The sequence below is a fragment of the Cicer arietinum genome, chromosome 6 (genome assembly GCF_000331145.2).
Source record: "Cicer arietinum cultivar CDC Frontier isolate Library 1 chromosome 6, Cicar.CDCFrontier_v2.0, whole genome shotgun sequence".
Taxonomy (NCBI): Eukaryota; Viridiplantae; Streptophyta; class Magnoliopsida; order Fabales; family Fabaceae; genus Cicer; species Cicer arietinum.
In genome coordinates, this window is record NC_021165.2 from 65,625,959 (window position 1) to 65,650,090 (window position 24,132).

At 32.3% G+C, this 24,132-nt stretch overlaps 2 protein-coding genes across 3 annotated transcripts in view; both read right to left on the reverse strand.

Annotated features, from left to right (window-relative positions):
• Positions 1-3,837: 3,837 nt before the first annotated feature.
• LOC101514607 (vacuolar fusion protein MON1 homolog) lies at positions 3,838-8,573 on the reverse strand. Of its 2 annotated transcripts, none has more exons than XM_004505939.4 (14): positions 8,137-8,573; positions 7,968-8,047; positions 7,793-7,864; positions 7,641-7,680; positions 7,448-7,549; positions 7,189-7,310; positions 6,958-7,090; positions 6,795-6,886; positions 6,244-6,325; positions 6,086-6,150; positions 5,681-5,971; positions 5,463-5,554; positions 4,689-4,753; positions 3,838-4,008 (listed from the first exon to the last, which is right to left on the reverse strand). In XM_004505939.4, exons 1-14 carry the CDS (start codon positions 8,440-8,442, stop codon positions 3,913-3,915), a joined length of 1,638 nt encoding a protein of 545 aa, XP_004505996.1. In that variant the 5' UTR covers positions 8,443-8,573; the 3' UTR covers positions 3,838-3,912. The 2 variants fall into 2 exon arrangements, with proteins under 2 accessions (XP_004505996.1, XP_004505997.1); XM_004505940.4 differs by having other exon boundaries at positions 7,968-8,052; positions 8,137-8,279.
• A 3,245-nt stretch (positions 8,574-11,818) lies between these two features.
• The window catches only part of LOC101514286 (DNA polymerase epsilon catalytic subunit A), a 25,976-nt gene continuing 13,662 nt past the window's right edge, over positions 11,819-24,132 (reverse strand). Inside the window, exons 29-50 of the mRNA XM_004505938.4 lie at positions 24,121-24,132; positions 23,579-24,036; positions 23,066-23,201; positions 22,785-22,979; positions 22,600-22,674; positions 21,790-21,980; positions 21,440-21,620; positions 21,287-21,351; positions 19,895-20,027; positions 19,696-19,797; positions 18,314-18,397; positions 17,990-18,064; positions 17,177-17,236; positions 16,828-17,090; positions 16,705-16,753; positions 16,358-16,518; positions 16,004-16,070; positions 14,875-14,985; positions 14,581-14,751; positions 14,276-14,488; positions 13,066-13,172; positions 11,819-12,467 (exon numbers count right to left, since the gene is read on the reverse strand). Of these exons, the coding sequence (XP_004505995.1) occupies positions 12,104-12,467; positions 13,066-13,172; positions 14,276-14,488; positions 14,581-14,751; positions 14,875-14,985; positions 16,004-16,070; positions 16,358-16,518; positions 16,705-16,753; positions 16,828-17,090; positions 17,177-17,236; positions 17,990-18,064; positions 18,314-18,397; positions 19,696-19,797; positions 19,895-20,027; positions 21,287-21,351; positions 21,440-21,620; positions 21,790-21,980; positions 22,600-22,674; positions 22,785-22,979; positions 23,066-23,201; positions 23,579-24,036; positions 24,121-24,132 (3,273 nt within the window). The 3' untranslated portion in view covers positions 11,819-12,103. The remainder of the gene's footprint in view (positions 12,468-13,065; positions 13,173-14,275; positions 14,489-14,580; positions 14,752-14,874; positions 14,986-16,003; positions 16,071-16,357; positions 16,519-16,704; positions 16,754-16,827; positions 17,091-17,176; positions 17,237-17,989; positions 18,065-18,313; positions 18,398-19,695; positions 19,798-19,894; positions 20,028-21,286; positions 21,352-21,439; positions 21,621-21,789; positions 21,981-22,599; positions 22,675-22,784; positions 22,980-23,065; positions 23,202-23,578; positions 24,037-24,120) is intronic.

The window sequence follows — 24,132 nt, forward strand, 5'->3', positions numbered from 1 at the left end:
TTTTTTGTAAATTTAATTGGAAAGAAACTTGTTTTTTAAAATTCAAGTCCCACATTGGTAAGAATATTTTTTGAAATCCCACTTTGAAAAACTATCATGTTTTGTGTAGTTTTAATTCTATACATACTAAAGTCCCACATTGTTTAGAAAACATATGTGACTTTGCTTCCATCACTATATAATGAGTTTCAAGCTATTGTGAAAAGTACACCAAAGTTGGATGCTTTTCCCAACTTTCTCTTTTCTCCCTCTTATATTCTGCTCGCCTAATTTTCGAGCCACTTCTCCCCTTTCTTTCTGTCCCTTTGGTTTTAAAGCGGTTATTATGCCGCAGTCCCTTCGGTTTTAGAGCGGTTATTATGCCGTAGTCCCTTCGGTTTTAGAGCGGTTATTATACCGTAGTCCATTCGTGTTTTTGGTCTTTTTGAGCGGTTATTATACCGTAGTTATGAATGGTCATAGTACCATATTGAGAGTGACATTAATTGTCATATTGAGAGTGGCTTCAACTGCCATATTGATGGTGTAATTCTAGAACGGTTTTCTACGGTGCAGTGGAACTCCGATACAGCGAATCTGGGCTGTTTTATCCTGGGGACTTCGTGGTTGATAGTCTGCCTTGCACAATTTGGGCAGTGCCGCGAAACGTCTTAAAGAGAGCGACCTAGTCCGCGACTCAACCCAGTAATATCTTCGGTGGCAAAAATTGTGAATTTTAAATTGTTTTTGAAATTCAAAATCCAACATGTCTTTTCAACAATTTAAAAGTTGAAATTTTATTTTTTTTAATACAATTTTTATTTTTGATTTCTTAACAAATGTCCTTAACATTATTTTGTTACAAACATTTTGTGACAATTCTAAAAATACCCTTTAAATTATCTCCAAATATTGCATTACCTAGAACAAAATATGCATTGTCAAGATTTTAATATCAAAATTAGTTTCTTATGAAGATCTTTATTGTTTCATATAATAATAAAATTTACATCATACTTTCACGTATTAGTTAATTGTATGATAAGTTACTTTATTTGTGTTATTCAATAAAATTTACTACATATTTATTTCACTAATGTGGTGATTTAAAAATATCATCTTGACGTTCGTCTTATGAAATTCAAAATTATAAAGAGCAACAAAAGTTGTGATTGTTCTAAATAATCCATTCAATCATAAAGAGGGAATGTGATAGTCAATCATTTTTTTTTCAGTATAACCCTAATTAGTCTTACACCTCTCCATGTTATCCTCTAGGCACCTTAAGGTAGGGACAAGTTTCGTCATAAACTTGTACAAATCACTCATTGCTTGAATCCACTTCTTGAATTTTAATGATCAAGGCAACTACGGTCTTGTTGTTTTGCAAAAGATTAAGCAACTGTACTAGGCAATTTTTTAGCTTCCATGAAATTAAGTATAACAAGTAAACATGTAGAAACCTATTGAATGCACCATTTTCATGTATTTAGTTTTTTGCTGAACCTTTTCATGTATTCATCATCACAATAAAAAATTGCTTATATCTAGCATGAACTACATACCTTCAATGGACAATCAATTAAATGAATCTCAATAAGTACAAGGAATCAGACTCCACAACTATATGTAGAAGATATACTGATTTACCAACAACAACAAAAAAATTAATTAAATACTTTCAGTCACAATTAATCAACAAAATTTATGCATATAAAAATGTATAGTCATTATTAACTTATTTTGATAACTTTTTGGCTTTTGATTGCTTCGATTATCTATAAAACTGCATGATAAAGTTATTATTTTTAGAAAAATATCAACAAGTGTCCACCTACGGAGATTTGTAGAAATATAGGATGGCAAATGGTCAACCAGTATCTCCGATAATTTTTTTTTTTAATAAAAATAATTCATATATAAATAATTATAAAAAATATTAATTAAAAAAATACACAATATCTTTTAACTTAAATTTCAATTGTAAGTATTTTGAATTTCGTTTAGAGATATAAAAATTAAATTAATGATCTGATAAACTCAAAATAAAAAAATCAAAATCAATTGAATTGTGTATTTATATTGTAAATTTACGACCTAAAGTTCTGATATATAATAAAATATTATATTTAATTTATCAATTAAAATTTTAAAAATTCGACATTCTAAAATATTTGTTCAAATTTCGTCACTGATGAGACATTTATTAAACATGTGAAAATAAAAAATTTATATTAAAAAGTGTATTAAAATTTATATATTCAACTTTTGAAATATCAAAATTTACTTTTCAATATAAATTTTCTATTTTTTAATCATTAACGAGTGTTCCGCTTATTCATCAACCTTATTTTAATTAATCCTCTGCTTTAATGCAATTTTGCTCTAGCGGTTATTGTGAGAGTACAATGTCTAATGACATTCGAAAATATAATTTTGCCTAAAAAATATATATGTAAATTCAAGATAAATTTATTTTGAGCTTTTAATTGGTGTTATTTTTGCATTGATTATACTCGAAGACAATGTAGTCTTGCAATAATTATTAGGTAGATTTTCTATCACAGATTCGTCAAAACAACACGTGGACGGTTGAACTTGAACCGGAACTCATTGATAAAGCAAGAAAGTTGATGTTTTGAGTCCATTTATTTTACAAGAGATATTCTTAAAAGTTTTTACATATTAAAAAATATAATAATTAAAATAAATAAATAAAAATTTATTTTATTAAATTATTTATTTTAACTATTTGTTAAATTTTTACTATTATTAATATAAATATAAAGTATAATAAAATAATATTTTAAAAGTTGTATATATAATAGTTTTTGATTAATAATATAAAAAAAATTCAAATTACATTAAAAATTGTGAAAGAAATTTATTTTAAGATAATTATTTTATTAAAGTGATACTAATTATGAGACATAGCAAGTATAATTTATTAAATAGATGTATTCACAGTATTTTTTTTTTCTATCATTGTTTTTTTATTTCCTGAATTCTTTATAATGATTTCATTTTTATAGGATATAAAATCATTCCAGACGAGTAATTAATTTTGACATTTAATTTTATATTTAATTGTTTTTAATTATAATTAATTTTATCCTGTAAAAAAAAGTATAACTAATTTTATATTGCAAATCAGTTTTAATTAATTTGAAGATTTTACTTTTAGTCTTGAATTTACATTTTATCTCCAATTCACTTTTAATCATAATTAATTTTACATAATCATTTCATTTAAGAAGCTCTTGTTGAACCTTCCGTATCTTCAATGAAGGCATGTGCAAGTCTTTTTCAATTCAAAGTTAAATAATTGATCTTACATTCACTTGGTTATACTAACGTAGATTGGTTTATGCATGCATGTGTTTATGAACATATAAAGGTTTAAGGGTACTCTGATAAACTCGAACAAGTGGTACATATTGCTAGCTATTAGTATAGCTGTCCAATTGGGGTGTAGAATCGTAGGGATACGAATTTATTTTAATTTTAGTTTCATTTTTTTTTTTTGTGGTAAATTTATTATTTCCATTGTAAAGATAGGATCCGGTTTAGATGAATAAAAGTGAATAAAATGGTCCGAAACGGAAAAAAAGAAGGAAATAGTTTGCTCTGGATTATTAAGTTAAACAAATATTCTATTCCATCTCTCTATGAGTCAGTCCCAAATATTAATGGTTTATTTTTCTTGGTTTTACTTAAGCTCACTCTTTGCCACTACAAGATTAGTTAGTTTCTCAGAATGAAAGATTTTGGTTCTGACATTTCAGAAACTAAAGATAATAATTTTCACATTGAATGTAGTTCTTTTTCAATAGAAACAAAAAAAAAACTTAGGGAAACTTTAAAAAAGAATAAATGCTAGAGGAATTTTATTAAATAAAAATTATAGTACATTTTACAGTATTTGCAAAGAAATCACCATGAAAAAGGGCTGGCTCCTAGCAAAAATATTTCATTTTCCACATCTTTTATCCATTGACAAACACGGTTGCATGTCTTTATTGCCAAGGCCTGCATATACTCAATGGTGAACAAACATTGAACTTATCAGACCAGGGTGGCACAAAAATACATGCAATTTGTAAAATTTGACCATTTGCTATTTTAATATAGCTTCCCCTGCTCAGTTTAATCTTCCCAAACAACTCGACGAAAGAGCTTTGTTTTTACTCCCTATGTCTCACAATGAATATCATTTAAAGTTTTTGCATACATATTAAAAAATACAATAATTAGAAGAAAGAGATAAGTCACTCTAACAAACTACACATTTTAACTATAGGTGGATTTTTCACTATTATCGACTTAAAATATAATAATGCTTTCAAAGTCGTTTTACAGTAATCATTGAAGGGTAGTATGAGAAAAAAATAATTAAAGTTGCATTGAAAATTGTGAATGACATTCATTTTGAGACAATTTTTTTTGCTGAAGTGTCACTCATCGTGAGACGGAGGGAATAATACAAAACACTAAATCCTAATTAACATTTTTTTAAAAGAAAGAGACAAGAACGATACTGATGTGAATTGAAACATGCAAAAGATACATAATCATAGATTCAAACTTGTAATTTTTTTTCTAACAGGTCTGTATTAACAGACACAGTTATCAATGAATCTATGCCTAGACACTGATAAATGACATAAATAGAGGGGCATTCATAGTTTTAATAGTAAATGATATTGTACCTTGTCTGCAAGGGGATCAAAAGCAGCATAAAGTTCAAAATCCTGAGTCACCCAACATAAAAGAACTGCCACACAAAAAAATTGTATGAGTTTCATCCATGTTCAATTGGTTTATCTTTTACTGGCATAAATTTAAAAAGATGTCCTCGTGGTGATCAAGCTAATTCTCTCCATAGAATAATGGCTCTTCTAAAATAACCATCGAAGCTTAAAATTGAGAACAAAGTAATAACATGAACTTATACCCAGCGGCTCCAATTGCCCATACATGAGAAAAGTTAGTTCATGAAATTCAATTTAAGAAGTTGTAATAGCTCATAACTGCAGACTCAGAATATTACAAATATGGGTAAATTGGATATGGATGTTTGCATTACCAGTGCAGAAATACTTTTGAGTAGATTGTATTTGGGAATATTCAGCAAATGTAAATTTGTCCGAATTAGTTTTGTTTGTGTAAGGCTAAGTAAAATTACCAAAAAGATACAAAAATAAATTATTATAAATGAGGACAAATTTGAAATAATTATGATCAATGTGCGTCAAAGCATTTCGGCACAACAGACAGAGGGCTAAAATAAAGAAAAACATCCTGCTAAATGTAGGTTTCACAAAAACCTAATGTAAAAAAGGAATTTTGCCATTTTCATACCATACATATATTATCTCCACCAAAATGACAAATAGTTAAAATGAAGATGCACAGTGCAGATATCCATTTTATTTCAGACAGAAGCCTAAACAATATGAGGTAAGAGCCACAATATTTATTACCATAGTTTTCATCCCTTCTAAATTGAGTTTTGTGTGGTCCGATTCCTTTATCATGCATTGATGCAAAAAGTTTCTGGTAAGCTCTATACAGTCTGCAAAAATTAAGACAAGTTATACTTCTGACAAGAACAGATATGCATAAAGACAATGAAAAATAAAAACGCCATGGCACCAAAAGGCATAAAAAGTGAAAAAGTCGAGATCACATTTGATAATACCTTTTCTGCTGTTGACGAGTACTAATTGATGATGAAAACTCTGACGAGACATATTGATCCAGGTATATACTGCGGTATATGAAATGCCACAACCCAGCAGGACCCCCAGTGTCATGATTAGCTTCCTTAAATCTTTCAGGAGAATCTGATGGAGGAATGTGCTGGCCCAAATGAGATGGGCCTGAATGAGGTATTGGTGGTAGATCCTCAACATGCATTCCTCCATCTAGCAAGGATCTTTGAACTTCACTAAGGACGTTTGACTTCAAAAGGACCATTTCAATACGAATCCTACAAATTTGCATAGAAAGATAATTGCTAAAGAGAGGCATGTGATCGCTTTGTAAAGTTAAGATATGCACCACCATCAACAATAGTAAGATTGGATTATAACTCATCATTTACCGGCAATCCTTCAGATGATAAAATGCATCTGAATTAGTCGTTAGCAACATCAAGTATGTGTCAGCCTGCCACAGATATACAAGGCACTGTCACTTGCATCCTAATGTTAAAAAGAATAAAAATATGCCCACAGCTAAGTGTATTAAAATTTAACTCACATCAAAATAATGGATATAAGCATACAAAAACGCTGAAGGATTATATCTTGGCAAGCAAACTGGAGAAAACGATTCTGACGTCCTGTATAATTATATACCATGAAATAGAGTAAGAACGTGCAGAAAGAATACTCAATAAGAAATCCACAAACTACTGCACAGATTTAACACAAAGTTAGAGCTAAATGAGCAGTAAAACATCATAATATTGTCCCCCCAACTAAAAAAGTTGATCATTGTATTATGTAAGACTGTTCAAAACTTATTTAGTTGTGGAAACTTTAGGCAGAACTCGACATGTTTCAATAAAAATAACGCTCATGAGAACTGGATGATCATCTCAATCCTAAATTGGAAAACTTTACACATCAGGTTTTCATAAATCATAATTTTCCATAATTACCTCTAAAAAAACACCAGAATGCTTATAACCTCCACAACCAAACTTAATAATTGGCTAAATCTTTAAGAAATGAGGAGTAAGTTATACCATCAAATCAAACCATCAGTCAGTTTGACTACTATCTCAAAAATAAATTCAATTCACTTGCCTGAAGGATTCTGATGACATAACAAAGTTGGCCAGCAGCAGCATGTCATCTGGATGAAGGGAAGCTTTCTGAGCGCCAACAAGACTGATCACCTGCATTTGACCTTCAATGTGTTATTCTAAGTCACTAAATAAATAGACAAAATAACTCATTAGAGTCAAACCTTGTGCCTGCACATTAGTGTTGCAAACAAAACACCTGAATCAGCAATGTCTTGCAAGACAGCACCTGCAGCTTGCCTTGTTGCATAAGAAAGAGGAAGGCAAGTATAAGCATGCAGAAATGTAGCTGGGTTCCTGAAATAGCCAGACAAATAACAGTATTTTACAAATTACTACCAAGATGTAAAATAAAACACCGGGAAACAGGGCATGCTAAGAGCAGAGAAACAAACCAACTGAAAGAGTGGATTAGAGAAGAGAAGATGGTGTCTGTTCCACCAAGTAAGGGTGTCATATCGAACTTCGGATTCTTCTCAAAACATTTATTTACTGATCTTGTTAATATAACAAGCATCTGCACAAATGTGGACAACAGGGAAGTGTCATATAACCCTGACAACATAGTATGTCCAGTTGAATGTCCTAATGAAGCAATAGAAATTTGAGAAGTATACAAATCCAGTAATTTTGACGATACAAACTCAATTATACCTGGCCATATATTAATTCCAACTGCCCCTTTAATGACTCATACGGTTCTTCTGTGGAGCTGATGCAGACCAAGTAAATTGGTCCTTTCACAAGAAAAACCACCTACACCATAATTTCAAACTATAACAATAATGAAACATACAAAAATTCAATCATAAAAAACATTAAAAAAAAAAAGAGCATATAATCAGACCTGATGCTTTCCAGCCCTCACCAATTTGACAGAATCACCCCTAACATAGAGTCCAGTGCAAAAATCATATTAAAATATGCACAGTAGTATCATTCAATTAATTGATTACTTAATTAATTAACGAGAAACGGAAAAAGACATTAAATGAATACCCGTTCTCAACAAAGGAAATGATTGCTTGCAAAGTTGCTGAAAACCCTGCAAGCTTGTGTTCATCTCCATACCTAAAAAGGAAATAAAACAATGCAAAAAACAATACTAGCATAAATTGAATGAACCTCGTGTGATTATGAAGTGATGAGTGAATAAACAGAGACAAAAACTAACCTAGAATATATAGGTTTTCCAGAATTGCTGAGAATAAAGAAATGCTTCTTCCTTTTTCTCCACGATATTGAAGCATCATCCTGCACTTTATTCATCAATCAAACAGAATATGATATTTATGCATAGATAAATGTATGCATCAATTTAGAGAGAAAATCAATGTACGTACTTCATCTTGGTGTCGTTTACCGGGAATCCAGGAAGCATTGGAATCGGAAATTGAGATTTCATCGATATGAATTCTCATTTGTTCCTCAATTTCATCGCGCTGGATCTCGATTAAGGAAGAAGCACTTGTGGCACTAGTGCTACCTCCTTCGCCAGCGTAACCGCTACTACTAGGGCTTGAAGGTTGATCAATTTCGTGTTCCGAACCGGTTCTCTCCCACGCGACATCTGAACCGGATTCGACAGGTGCTTCTACCTCTACATCGGTTTCTCTCACTACTGATTCGTCGAATTGAGATGATGACATAGTGATGATTGTGTAGAGAGAGAAAGAGAGTGAAGTGAAGATATTGGAGTTTTGAAATTCGGCTTGTTACCTGACAGTCGCTGATTGCAGTGGTGAGTCTGATCGGTTGGTGCGTTCAGACTCAAGCCACGCTCTCGTCCTTGCATTTCCGGGCCGGGCTTACGCATTCATTAGCAAGGCCCAAGCCCAATACATTCAGGCCCTCCTATACTATTTTTTTTTTTACATACGTATACTGTAATGTTCAGGGAACTTTACTGTTTAGGTGTTTAATTTATTTTTGAGTAAAAAAGAGTTGCTTGAACATAACTTTGAAAAGTATTTTTTTGTTAAGAAACATTTTTTTTAAGGGGAGAAACTTTGTGCATTTAATTAAGAATTAAATTTGTTCAGAATGAAAACGATCAAAATCTTGAGAATTAGGAGGAATAATCATTAATATTGCTAGGTCGATATGATTTTTGTTACTTACTGTTTAAAAAAGACAAAATCTCTTTATTAATGGAAGATTAAATGTAGGAACAGTATTTGTAAACTAATATAAAAATACATGTTTCTTCGCACCTCCAAATAAATAAAATTCAAAACCTTTTCTTTTTTATGTTTTGTGCAGCTTCAATCTTTATCAACTATAGATGAGAGATCATCACTTATTTTTTATGATTTTACAGAAGAACAGTTACCTACTAATGAAGTCACCCCACAAATAATTTCTATCACATCACCTATACCATCTATAGAGCTGTCAATTTGACAAGCCCCTAATTATTGGCCCCAGCCCATATCTTAAAGGGACCAAAAAAATTAATAATTTAAAAGCCCTAAAAACAAGGCCTCTAAATTAAAAGTCCCTTACAAATTTGTGGGCTTAGGAGGCCCATAGGCCCACTTTTTTATAAAAAGAATCGATTTTCTTTTTTAGAAATAAAGTTTTTCAATTTTTTCACCGATAATTTTTTTTTATTTTTTTCTATAAAATTTTTCGATTTTTTTTTTTGATAAAAAATGTTCGATTTTTTTTTATAAAAATTTCTGATTTTCTTTCGATAAAAAATTTCTGACTTTTTTCGATAAAAAAATTTCTGATTTTTTTTCGATAAAAAATGTCCGATTTTTTGTTTCGATAAAAGCTGTCTAATTTTTTTTTTTTGATAAAAAATTTCCAATTTTTTTCGATAAAATTATCCGACTTTTTTTGGATAAAAAATGTTCGATTTTTTTTTTGATAAAAAATTTCCCATTTTTTTTCGATAAAAAGTTTCTGATTTTTTTTTTCGATAAAAAATTTTTTTTCAAGAAAAAAATCTTAAAATTAACAAAATATTGTGGGCCCCTAGAGCCCCTCCCTTAGGCCCCATGAAATAATGGGCCGAAATTAAGGAGCCCTTAAAAGATTATTTTGATAGGGGGCCTAATAATAAAAAAAAAAAAGTAAAGGGACCTTGTAGTTGGAGGCTTTTTTTGACGGCTCTAGACACAATTGATAAAGGATTTTGGTTGACTAAAGATGGCATAGTGTGGTCAGGTTCCAAGATATGGTGTGTGGGTGGAACAAGTTCTTAAAGTAGGAGCAAGGGTAGGTGGTACGTGTTTGCAAGTGCATAATAATAGTACCAAACTCACAATTAATAGAAACCATACAACTCTTTATATATAATGCAATTAACATTTAATTATTAATTTTATTTATAAATTAATTAAAACTATTGAATCAGATCAATAAATAAATATACTTCAATCGGATTTAGTTTATCTGTTGTTCTTGGGACAAATATGTATGCTGAATTTTGTAGATATAATAGATATACATGGTTTAACATTAGAGAATAATTCCACCTATATTGAAAAAATCTAAATTAATTGCTAAAGATGACCTTAGGAAAGCGAGAGAAAAAAGAATAAAAGGAATTTCATTTTGTATCATAGTTGACTCAAAATAATAATTGATTTGTTATGTAACTAAAATGCCTTTGTTTATGAATTTATAGTAACACTACTCACTAAATTGAAAGTTCTATTCCAATAAAACTTACTAATTAATGAAGTAGTTTTTAAAAGAATTGCCATCAAATTAAATTGAGACTAAATAAAATTAGTGTGGAATACACCTGACATTTGTCACTAAAAATCAATTATATATTATATATGAGAACCAATTAATATTACAAATGTCACGGAAAACGTGTCAAATTTAATAGAAAAATCAAGATGGAAGATCAACAGCCCACTATCTTAAATTTAAAAGACACTAATTTTTTTACTTTTATAATATCTATAAATAAATATTAAGGGTGAAGGCAATTTTGGGTAATATTATGAGTAAATAACAATTTTTGTTTCGGTAAAAGAGAGTTCTATTTGCGTGCGAATGCACGTGTCAAACCAAACTCACAAAACAGTTTCACTTGTGGTATGTTTCATTATGTTATTCTTGATATCTATTATTTTTATGTGCGTTCCATATCAGGTGTTTTATCGTTTCATAATTTCTCAGATATCCATTTTTTGCATGAAGATGTAATGCAACCTTAATATGGGCAAAATAATCATATGTTTGCCATCGTGGAACAAGTGCCATGATCGATCCACAAATTAGTCCAGAAACCAAAGTTATTGCAATTAAAATAAAGAATTAATTTCAAGATAAAATAATTTCGCATGTGCATAATTGCATCAAATCAAACTCAAGAATTTTAATTTTACTAGGGAATGGAGTCAGAATTGTTAAATATCAAAATGCATTAGTTTCATCAGGCAATATGTATATATTTTATATTTTAAACCATTATTATGGAAAACGTTAGTTTCAAAGTATTTGATAATATAACAAATTGATACTCTTAGGAGTGTTGATTTCTTTTAATCATTTTCATAATAACCTAAAGAAAAAAAGAGAGAGATGTTCCAAAGACGCCATCTAATGATGGAGGCATTAAACAAACAAAATTTTGAAACATGAACAATGCCATAAATTGGAAAGATTATTTCTAGTCTCCCTGCCTTGAATGTCTTCCAACAAGTGATCAAATTTCTTAGCAATGTTTCTTATAAACTCTTTAGTGTTGGTTATTATACGAAATTGGATTTGCAATTTTTTTCAAAGGCAAAGAAATTTGGATTTGCAATTAAATCATGAAATTCCAATTTTCCAGTTCCTGTTATCTTGTTTCGAATCATGAATTTTGCTTTCAATTAATTTCAAATCATTAAACATTTCAATTTTATCAAGTTGAATCTCCTGCTTTGTTGCCTTTTGTATGCCACTAATTTTTTTATTTTTTAGGATAATAATGCTGTCATTGGCATCCTTGTCCCTGAAAACATTTCAATTACTTGTGTCCCTATATATATAACTCTTTTGATCAATGCACAAAAATTAAGAAAAACAAGGTAAAATTATCAATAATGTACATTGTTTTTCCAAAACTATCATTCATATATACATTATACATATACATATACATCTCAATGATCATGGAATAAAAGAATTGCTTTCAGTAGTGAGCTCACCGTACAGGGTTGTATAATGTGGTAGTGATGAAAATAATAAGCAAAGCAGGTTTCGACGCTTTTTCCCAAACCAGGGAAGCGCATTCATTGCTTTCAACTAGGAGCAAGTTGCAGAGATCTGTTGTCTACACCGAGTATTACTCTGCACATCTTAAATTTTAAGTTCTAATATCCAGGAGGTAACCTCTTGGAGAAGTTGGAATTTCTGTCGGGTAGCTATGTTCAAGATAACTTGCATCTTTGAGCGAAATTCCCTTACATCTTCTTTGCACTTAAATGAGCCTGCACATGCACATTGCTCGGCCAAATGGGCAGCTTTCACCTGGTTGCACCTGACACACACCAGATCTTGCAAGTGGTAAAGCCGCTCCCTTTGTCGTGCAATTTGAAGAAGAGCATTCTCCATCACCTGACGGTCATAAGGCTGGCCACACTGAGGTACGGCACAGCGCCACTCCTCCGTCAATAAAGCCGGGTCACGGCACAAATCCAAATCTCTGCAGTCATTACAATAGCTGCCCCAGAAAAGAAGAAAAAAAAACATGATTATGGAGGGTTGTTTTATGGACCATGAATAATATTGCTGCATGCAACATATACAAAGATGACAATTTTCATCAATAAAAGTTGGATTAATGATGAAATTATCAAAGTTAATGACTAGCCAATACTAAACAAGTTTGCAAATTCAAACACGCAAAAAGATACAACGGCTTTGACGAGGCGATATATAATTTCATTGAGTCGTGAGAAAGGGCGCGGCGTAAAAATGCCTTCACCTTTAGTTAATTTCAAATTGATTATCTAACATGTAACCCTTCTTAAGCAAAGAAATTCACACAACTTACAAACCTCGCCCTCAAATAGTTTAAAATATTCACTGTTATTATAAGAAAGATTAATCGTTTCAACTAAAAAATCAATAGTTTGGTAATCAATACACTAGAACCTATGACACTTGAGCGGTATTCGTAATCAAACTCAACCAAAAAATCTTTTGCATTTAATAAATGGAAAACATTAACTCCTGAGCTATTGATACTCAGAAAATTTTCAACAAAGCTATTGTTTTCTTTATTATTCATTTAATAATTGAAACCTGTAACATTTTACCTGCAGATGACATTGGGTAAGATGAAGGAATGACAAGGATCACGAAACTGTGCTTCTGGAGCAAACTCCCTGACACGAACATATTTTAACAAATTTTTTCTCATGACCTGCCAAATGAAGGATATAATCAGAACTATCACTTGGTCCACCAAGAAGAAATATAGAAGATCAACAACCAACGAAAATATAAGCCCTTCGCCTTAACTACTAAAACAAAGCATACAAGCTAGTTATATCACTCCTACTTATCTTGTTTCTTCGTTGGGATGGGGATTAGGAACCAAACAATGCTCAAATTCAGTTTTCTTCTCGATGTCCTAATCAACATGTCTTAATCTCTTATAATTTTTTATTTGGGGTGAAATCTCTTGTATGTTCAAAAGTTAGGTATGCAATCAGCAGTGTGCAATACTTCTTTGTAGTATAGTTAGTATTATCCATCACAACAATGAAACAAATAAGTAATACAAAAATGAGGCAATGCACAGCCAAAATAACCCAGTTACTTTTCCAAACAGAGCTGGATCATTAATAATGCATCCAGCCAATATGTTATAATTGTTGGTTTTAACCCCAAAAAAGGTGTCGTAAGAACACACATAATCAGCATGTGACAAAATCACCTAAAAATATGCAGAATTTTAAAAAAATGATGAAAGTTTACAAACTTGGTTATGACACACTTTCAAATGCCAAAGCAAGAATCACACAACTATCAATAACCCAAAATAGAATGAACTCTTCAATACAGATTTCAGATAAGTTGAATCTCTGCAATGAGTACATAAATATGTTATAGACTTCTAGACACACAAGTATTCCAACATTCGACCATAATGCAGAAGTACCAAAAGTATATAATATATTAATAATACTGATGTAGATTGCAATATGTATTTTGTTATTTTATTTAAGGTAGGTAAAAAGGGTATTCAATTTGGGACTATTTTAATATTATTTAGTATTTGGGAATTTAATATAATGTTGAATTATTTTATTCTAGCTTAAAATAGGAATAGTCATTAGGTTGTTTGCCTTTAGTGGGAGCCGTAAACAGGCCTTCAGTGTAAACTTTAGCCACTTATGAAAATTGTATGATATATAACATTTTCTAAGGGAATATCTAAGTTTGAGCACTCTTGGATTACTTGTTCTACATCAAAAAGTAGTTAAGTAATGCCATCACACAATTTGGGAAAACAAGTATTACATGGACATCATGCTGCACACTTTGGTCGAGGGCAAGGACAGCACAGACATGCTTGATAAATTCCAAGGCTGCATCCCCTTTATGGAGATCATCCATAAGCTGGGGAAGGCCAGATGATGAACTCTGGTCAGCTTCTGATCTGCCCATCCCCTTCATATGAAGAACAATATCACGAACAACTCCAAGGAGTTTTTCAGTGAAGTAAGAGCTAATCTGTTGAGTAGAACACAAAATGTAAGAATTCATTTATAAGTCAAATCGACAAACCGCGCCAGTTCAATTCCTTATGCTGCTTATTGTCATACCTGCCCTTTAATATATTCAGTTATTTTTGATTCGAAAGCCTCCGCAGCACTAATATTAATTGACGGGGTGCAGGAGTCTCCATTCCGCGCCGAAGCCCTGTTTGCTGCTTCTATTCGTGCATAGTTCCAAGGAATATACATGAATTGTGAAACAATGAATACATAATGGTCCTGTAGAAAACCACAATATGACCAAAAAACACAGACGTCAAACTTTTGAAACCCATTGAATTGATTTTCCCATTGCATTTAGTACTTCTTTATTCAAGCTAAAACTCATACTAGGTAACTCACCTGGATTTTTTTCGGCAAGTATTCGGCAATATTCCAGCTTGATATTATATCAACTTCAGAATCATCATCCATTGCTTCATCAGCTTTTGCTGGTATTCCACCGTAGTTATACTAGGAGAATAAACAATAATAGTTTAGGCAAAATATTATTGCATGCAATTTGGAGCAATCAATGGGAAACTCATAATGCAAGATTGCATAACTAAATCCATTTCAAATAGTCTCAAAAAACTACATCAAATATTCATAGGAGTATATAGTAAAGAGGAGTGCTAGCAACACACACATTTCAATACACTCTTCTATTGGTTGAAATTCACATGCATCTCACCAAATTGTGTGGGTCCCTTTTTAATTTGTTGGAACCCATGTGAATTTTAACCAATAAAAGAGTGTATTGAAAAGTGTGTCAAATGGTGCGTTGCTAGCATTATTCTATAGTAAAAGAGGAGTGCTAGCAACACACTATCTTAACACACTCTTCTATTGGTTGAAATTCACATTGATCCCATCAAATTGTGTGGGTCCCATTTAAATTTTTTGGAACCTATGTGAGTTTTAACCGATAAAAGAATGTACTCACAATTAATTAGATGCATTCATCAATTTGGTCACCAAAATACAACATTTAATATAGAATAAGAGATCCTAACTTGAAACATTTACAGAGTGAAAGATAAAAAATTTAGGAGCACTACTAGCAGAAGGCATAGTATATATACTATATACCACACCATCAAATCTTATATTTGTGCTATCAGTCAAGAAACTCAAATACACAATTCAGCATCAGATATTAAACCTTATTCATCATGATATTTCACAAAATGTCCACATTATATATTAAATCAATGACTTCCTAAAAATTTACATTAGAAAAATTATCTGTTTCCTTCACATTATTGAATTTCCCGGCTCACTTCTCTTTTTACCATTCTATCCCCAACCATCCAGAATTACAATTATAAAATGTGCCTGACAAAAATGTTCTCGTTTATAATTATTTGTCAAAGACAAACAACCATGCCATTCACAACTGCACTAAAAATAATTTGAAGAACCTATATTATCGTGCAGCTAAAATCAACAGTGCGATGAATAAAACATTGCCAAAAAGGTGTTAACAAACCTGATCCATGAATAGCAATGAGCACCAGAACTGCAGTGGTTCAAGCTCAACCCATTCGAATAGGTCTCTACAAAATAAGCAAGACAGAGAGTTAAGCGAGCAAGATGAATCAGTATAAAGTCAACTGATATACATGTGTCTGTATGTGTGATTTTGATATAAAAAAAAAGGTTTGCATTGGCAAATCTTTCATAAACAACTTATGTTATTCAATTAAAATATCTATAATTGCTATATTTAAAAAAAGTTGACAAAATTTCCATCTTTTGTTATATTTAAATTGAATTATCTCAAAGATTACAAGAATTTTTAAAGAAACAAAAGAACAATGTTTATGGCTTTTGCAAGACTAACCTAGATTGTATAGTTCTTAACAAACTATCACAGTATGCTTTGGCTGTAGACAGATCATATTTCCCCGTGTCTATAATAATCTTTGAGAAGTTTGCAAATACAATTGTTGCACCCAACTTGCGGAACTCTGCCAACAACAATGCAAAGACCTTTTGCATGACCTATAAATATAAATGCAATCAAAAGACATGCAATACAATTAATAAAGTTGTTTAAACTCATATAATCACAATTAAGTTAACAAATCATGGCAAAAACCCAAAATAATGGAAAAACCACTTAAGTAGAAAAATGATGCACCATCTCAGAGCATCATACCATATCTTTCAAAACGTATAATTGTTTACCTTGTGGAGTAGCCGGTGAAGAGCAGGATCATGAAGTTTTGATTGAGGGCTGCAATGTGAAAAGCAATACAGTAATTATACGCATAAAAAAGATGGGGGTAAGCAAATGAGAATAATACAAACCTGCAAAGCCATCTATACAGATGTTGCAATATTGCATCAGCAAAAACATTTCCAGAAGTGACTGCATCTGCAAGGCACCGCTGGATCAAATGTTTTAGGGCTCGAAAGGCATGTGCACATGAAGTAGACTCATCAAAGCCATTCTGACCAATCACGGGAAATGCTTCAGCATCGAATCCATCATCAAATCCTAGCAAAGCACCTCCTTCCATTTCATTAACTTGGTTGCATTTTAGAAGGGCATCTACAGCCAGGTGGTGTATCTGCAAATAAATAAAACCAAATAAAGCTCCCCCATTGAGTTATAAAAGATCAGTCAATTGATGAAAGTAATTTCAAACTATCAAACCTTTAGCTCCACTGTAACTTTTCTATAAGCTCCAGGAAACGTACAAACAGGTTGGCGGACCTATTTCCAAATAGCATGGTAGTCAACTTCAGAGTACCAGATGAGCATGCTAAATCATCACATACTAACCAATAATAAGAGGAAATTATTCCCAGTTGATATTGTAGCACGGTTTAGCCACTTGCATTACAAATATGCATACCTTTTGAATAACCAGAGTTTAAAATCAGATCATGATGTTAGAACTAGTGGATGTCCCCTCATGGAATAATAGCTTTTAACAACAGAATAACCTAACTGTGGTCATGTTATAAAAAGCAGTTTCGGCATCATAAAAAATAAAAAGTAAGACTAAAAATCTAGAGTAGTTATTCAATTAAAGCAACTACAACGACAGTTACTTAGTGAGTTCTTAAGCCACAGTGCAGACTTTTGTGGGCCAAAAATTCTGTGGCATATAAAGCATAACATTCCGCGGTAAAGATTGTCTATACATTTGGAGTAAAAATGAGTTGATTGCATATACATAGTGGAACTCACTTAATGGTGGGATAAGAACCCAAAGTGGTTTGCATCATTGTTGATGCTCTCGTATGTGTCAATACTCATAAGATAGTTAAGGGTTAAAATAGTACAGCAGCTGTCAGGTATCTAAAAGTGACTTTCTTCCAGAACTATAATAATAACAACAATAAAAATAACAATAGCAATTGCTGAACAATGCAGAACCTGCATAAAAACTTTAAAGGCCAGCACAAAGTTGGGTCATAAACTCCAAATATATATGTATATATATATCTATATGTGACGTACCTCGTCCAAAAAACAGTTCTCTTCACCGTTGTTGCCACCCAAATCTGGAAAACCGTCATCAGATATCCAAAGTACCTGGATCATGAACATCTCATCTTATTAAGATACATATGGGGTTGTAATGAATTTTTATTTTTTTCGGTTTGACGTTATCCTAAAGTAAAAACATACACCCATACTTGCCTAGACAGTGAAGATGTCTAAGACAAATCATCTGGTTCAGGTAAGGGTGTAAAGCATTACAAACAAAGACATGGCAATAAGTGCGAGTTGTCAATAACATTCAGATTCAAGAACACAAAGTCTTCATATAAAAACAAGAACCTGTTGATTATCACGCAATGCTCTAGAAAAGAAGGTATCGACTGTAAATATAAGCCAGTCAAATTCAAAGTTCCCGAGTGGTACCTGCAAAAGAAATTCAAATGCATTTAGTTGAAACTGATGAAAATCTAATACATGATTATTTGATGATTGTATACAAATATATATTTATAGGGAGCGACTCGTGTGAGAACACTTTGTTATTGTGAGAAATGAGAACAATTACTTGTAACTGTTAGATTCTAATAAGTTCACACTAATGACTTAGATTGTTCTTTTAATTGATAGAACATGTGATTTGCGGTTTCTACTCTGTGCCCCGGATTTATGCTCTGTTGTCAGGTTGGCTACACATATAATAGATTTCTTACTTTTTCATTGCCAAATAAGATGAAGGTCGCCTACCCCCGATTTCTCCCCAGCACTAAATCTTCATCTTTATCACTTGATAAGCTTTAAGTTTAATCAATTTTGTTTTCTGCAATGTTTTATCAATTGTGTTGTGCAGCAAAGAAGCCGCTCATTATTATCCCCAATATGATCTCATTAATCACACACATAACCATACGGGTGCTGGGAAGTGTTAAATTAAGAACCTATCAAAACAATAATCTAGTACCAATATACTAGTATATCCATTTAAAGTCCAACATTTTGTAAAAACTTAAATAAAAACCGTTATCATTCATATTCAAGCTTCATCACAGGTTGCGCCCGAAAAAGAACTTTGTCGCACGTGTTATATTTTGATTTGATTGGTTCAACCCAAACTAACATTAAACCTGTACAAAAAATTGATTGAGAAAAACAACTAAATATTGGGTGGTGGTGGTGGAGGAGGAGGAGGAAGAAGAGTAGCTGGCCGAAGCATTAAGGGAAAGCAACAGAAAAAGATGCACCAAAACAGGAAAATTGATCTGAAAAATAGGAGTAAGAATTAAGGGAAAAGAAGTCACGTGCCTTTCTTAATGAAAAAGAAATCCGGTCCACTAATTTTAATTGATTTTGATCAGATGGTTATAATTGTTTGTTCTCATTTCTCACAATAACGAAGTGTTCTTGCCTAAGACATTCATATTGGGAATCTCCAAAACTCAGAAGTTAGAAAGATCATAGCTAAAAATCTTGTTTGTCTAAGGAAAGTAGGAAACTAAATCATATCACAAAAAGAATAAATTACAGCAAACACTCCTTTTTAAACTAGAGCATATATGTCATCATATGCATACAAACTGAAAAATTGGCATAAAAATAACCAATTTGGCATAATTAACTTTTTTTATCAAGTGAAGTGTTCCTAAACTGGAAATTTCTTTTAAAATTTAACCCTGCTCTTTCGTAGTTTTCCCAAAGATATGCTGCTAAAGAATTAGACTGCTTACATGGGCATATCTTGATAGAGCAATTCTTTCATTTAGCCACTGGACTGATGCTGCACATCGTTGCATTCCAAGTTTAGCAGCAACTTGTTGCCATCCAAGAATCTAAAATATTCAAAATTAAGTATTATTAAAAAAGCATAAAAAGATAATTGCATGCAAACAAGCTTGATATAGACTAGCAGTTTCAGAACATTTTTACCTGATACTGACTATCACGTGCATTGGAAGGAATACTCAAGCATGGAAAATCATCTAGAGCTCGAATACCCAGTTTTAATAGTTGAACATCTGGGCATTCAATGACAGCGACCATCGGCCCATGATGTTCACTCCTATGACCATGATGATTATCAGAAAAGAGCAAAATAATTCAGTCCAAAGGATGAAAATAAGAAAATATACTTTATATTTATAACCCTTCAGAGCAGTACTTGGGGGAAAGTAGCGTAAGAAAACCTCTAAATCTTGTAAAGATCACAGAGACTGAGCATAGTTAAAAATACAAGCAGTTATGTCTTTCAATCTTCTTTTGAACATTAATTGATGCATTATGTAACATGTAAATATGATGAACTCCCCCAATATTAGATGGTATGAAATATGGAATTTTATGGTCAAAATCAGGTTAAGAACAGAAATGCTACTAGGTTATAAAAAAAAAATAGAATCCTGCTTTGCTCTTGCCAACACATGTGTTTCATTTAAATCCAAAAACAACATTAAATGTTGACTTTAAATTAGACGATTTTCGGGATTTGGATTAATGTTTTTGAGACCAGACGTCACTTGTAAAGTATACATATAGGCTATGAACAATCAATGAAAGATGTTATAATGAGGAATGACTCTCCTTACATCATGCAGAACTTTACTACCATCTAATATTTGAATATATGTATTAAAATTGGGGAAATTGCACCTACCAATCCTAAGATAGGCTAACTGACACATGCATCATTTTTATTTTGCAAAGACCTTAGTCCCCCCCTTAAATTACACTCACTTCCCCTATTAAGGGGGAATGTCATTAAAACATACTTGAGGGGAGGGAGTGTAACTTCTCCAACACATAACGGTGGTGAGTGTTTGTTTAAAAAATAAAAGAGATGAGTGTCATTTAAAGCATAAAACAGAGGAAGTAAGTGCAATTTTCCCATTAGAAAAATACTGCAGTAAATTAAGCATCCAGCAAGGTGACTTGGTGGTGGGGAACTCAGCTGCTACTTTTATGATTTTAAAGTGACTAGATTCCTAGAAACCAAACAGACAAGGGAAGGCTGGTTATATATTTGATTTATAGTAATGATAAATTTAACATGTTACACAGAAAAGATGCAGGGATGAGATTTCTGAAATATCAACCACCTCAGATAAATGGAGAATGGCTGAGACTTAAAAACTTTGTGCAACAACGCCGCTCAACACCGCCTTCATATGGCAATATATTTTCTTACTCGTACATTGATTATAATAAACTCCAGAAAATAATAATTAGGGTGCATACTATTAACCTTATTTGCACAAAAAGCTAAAATAATCTATACAAAATAGCAAGGCATTGTCACACTTTTGAAAGAATTAAAAATAAAACCTGTGGTCATTTATTGCGCTTTGCAGTACTGTTTCAGCATCTTTGACAAGTGCAACATATTCCACCTGAATTAAGAAAAAATAAGATTCAAAGATTAGATATTAAGATCCACCACAATGAAAGAAAAATATGACAGAAAAGTTGCAGAGTTACTTTAAAATTAATGCCATTCATCGGAGGTGGCTCAATAGACAAAGCTCTGCAAGCATCGCGAAATTGCCTTTCAAGAAAAATTGGTGATAAGTCCTTGTTTTGGTAGGGATTAACTACCACAAAGTTTATTGCTTGTGACCCAGGAAAATATCCAACATATATAGCCCGTCCCTCTGAGATGCTGAAAATAATAAAAGAATGTTCTATATGAACAATTGCCTTCAAAGATATTATGCAAAGCACGAAAAAGACATGAAATTCTACTTCAAAGCAAACACGGTTCTTATTTTAACCCAAAGATGAGTAATGGAAATAATTGAGAGTAACTCTAGATATTAGGGCTCACTTACCTATGGTATAAGTAAAAAAAGGATATTGATTGTTCAAGATAAGCACATTCTGTTGTGGTTTTCATGTGCAATTCACTCAACTTCCATGGCTCTTGTAAGCTACGTTTCTTAGCAGTTTTATCTACCTTACAAACACAACCAAGCTGGACTATAGTGTTGAACTCCAGTGGCCCCTTCGTTTCATATATTCCCTGGCATAAAATATGCATCCTCCAAATTAAATTTCATATAACCGCACCAATCATATATATTAGATAAATGAAAGTAAAACTGGTAATATAAGCTCTTCAATGTACCCTAATAACCTAAATGGTAGCAGCAGACATTAAGTAATAATAAGATGTGAAAGATGCATATTGTTACAAATGATGTAATAAGTAGCTATTTTTAGTTGTGCTCCCTCTATACTCAAATATAAGCAAAAAAGTAGTCATATTGGTGGGACCAAAATATAGGCAAAATTTAACTAACTTCACTACTTTAATGCTATCTTTCTCAAAATATCCTTCAATGTAACAAGTTCCCATTCAACATTAAATGAAAAGACGGGGTACTTTAGGAAATCTAAAAGTATTTTAATTCCATCAAGAAAATTAAATGAAGATAACTACTATTCTTAATGTGTGCAATTGGCTACTTTTGCTTATAATGTACTGTAGGGACTAAAAAGTGCTGAAAAAAATTATACGGACTAAAAAGTGAAATACAACAACTTTATAGGAACTAGACACTTATTTAACCCAATGATAGGTGATGCAACAAATTCTCCACATAAAAAAGTACACAGACACATTGATTATTAGTGTGGACCTCAACATCAGGATCTGCTAGAAGGGCAGCAAGTTTTTTGCTTTCTTCTCTATATTGTACTTCATTAATTGTGACCTACAAAATTTTCAAAGCAATATAAATACCTTCAGCTGAGAAAAAACAAATAAATGAATCATAAGAAAATCTCTTAAAAAGGGGGGGAAAAGCAAGAACACCACCAGTACCTCATACAGGTTATAACTATGTCTTCCATGAGGAAGAGTCTTGTTGACACGTTTGCATGAAAATTCTTCAGTTGGTGATTTAGAGTTAAGGTAAAAGACTCTAGGAACAGAAACAGGAATCTTGAGCATAACCCCATCAACAACAACCCAAGCAAAAAACTGGCCAACTTGTGAACTGTGGACTAGCTGTATTATCTGAATCACAGGAATATTACAATAAGGAAATTTCAAAATCATAACAGTCACAATGTAAAACTGACTATTGCAAAGTTAAACATTACCTGCCAGTGGCACCGTGTTAGGACTACCTCGTGCCTTCTAAAATATGAACTGACATTACTTCTGCCTTGATTCATATTACCATTGATTTGTTCAAGATTTCCATTTAAATGGTCAGATTTCTTTGAACTCTCCAATCTGAGAAAAACAAAGCTCATCCTTAATACTAATCAATAATATTAGGGAGAAATCACATTGTTGAACACTTAGATATCTATCATGACAGATTTTATACTGTAAAAACTGTTCAATGAATAGAACAAAGAATGGCAGGCAGATCACGTCTACAGTCAGCAACACGTGTACAGTCGAGGAAAAATAAAAGCATAGTCCAGCAAACAAAATTGTCTATGGTAAAAAATCAAGAAAACGTTAATTTGAAACATCATTTTGTCTTTCTTTCAAACAAACTATGACTGCTTTTGGGACATGCTCTTTGAATGAGAGCCACTCCAAAGAACTTCCTAAAGATTGATGCATAAAATTTAATATTTAGACAGCAAAGAGCACCGTACCTTTGCTTCTTTCTCCTTCCCAGCATATCTTTCCACTTTCTCTTTTTTATTTGAAGCCATCCTTGATAATCTACAGTTCTGTCAACATTTTCACATGATATTTGATTTTCTTGGGACAGTGAAAGTGGTTGATCCATGTGCCTACTGTCAATATCTTGTGGCTCTGAATCTTCCTGACCATTGACCTTCACCGGAGGTTGCTCGTTGTTAGCTTCATAATGCCGTATAATTGGTCTAGGTCCACATGTAGAAATCTTGCCCCTATTTCCAAAGTCCTCCAAGTCATTAACAGTCTCATCAACCGTAACATTAGAATCATTATGCTTTTTTGAGTACTCATTCTTGTTCATTGACTTAAATGTATCATCAATTTTTCTTTGGCGAAACTTGTCTTCCTTCTCGCGGACCTTCTTATGCAACCAATCAGGATGAACAACCCTAGGGACAGGATTTGCAACCTGCAAGTATTAAACTCTTGATCATAAAAAATTAGAAAAAACAAGAACGGATTATTTACGAATTCAGAAAGAAAAATTAACAACCTTTTGCATTGC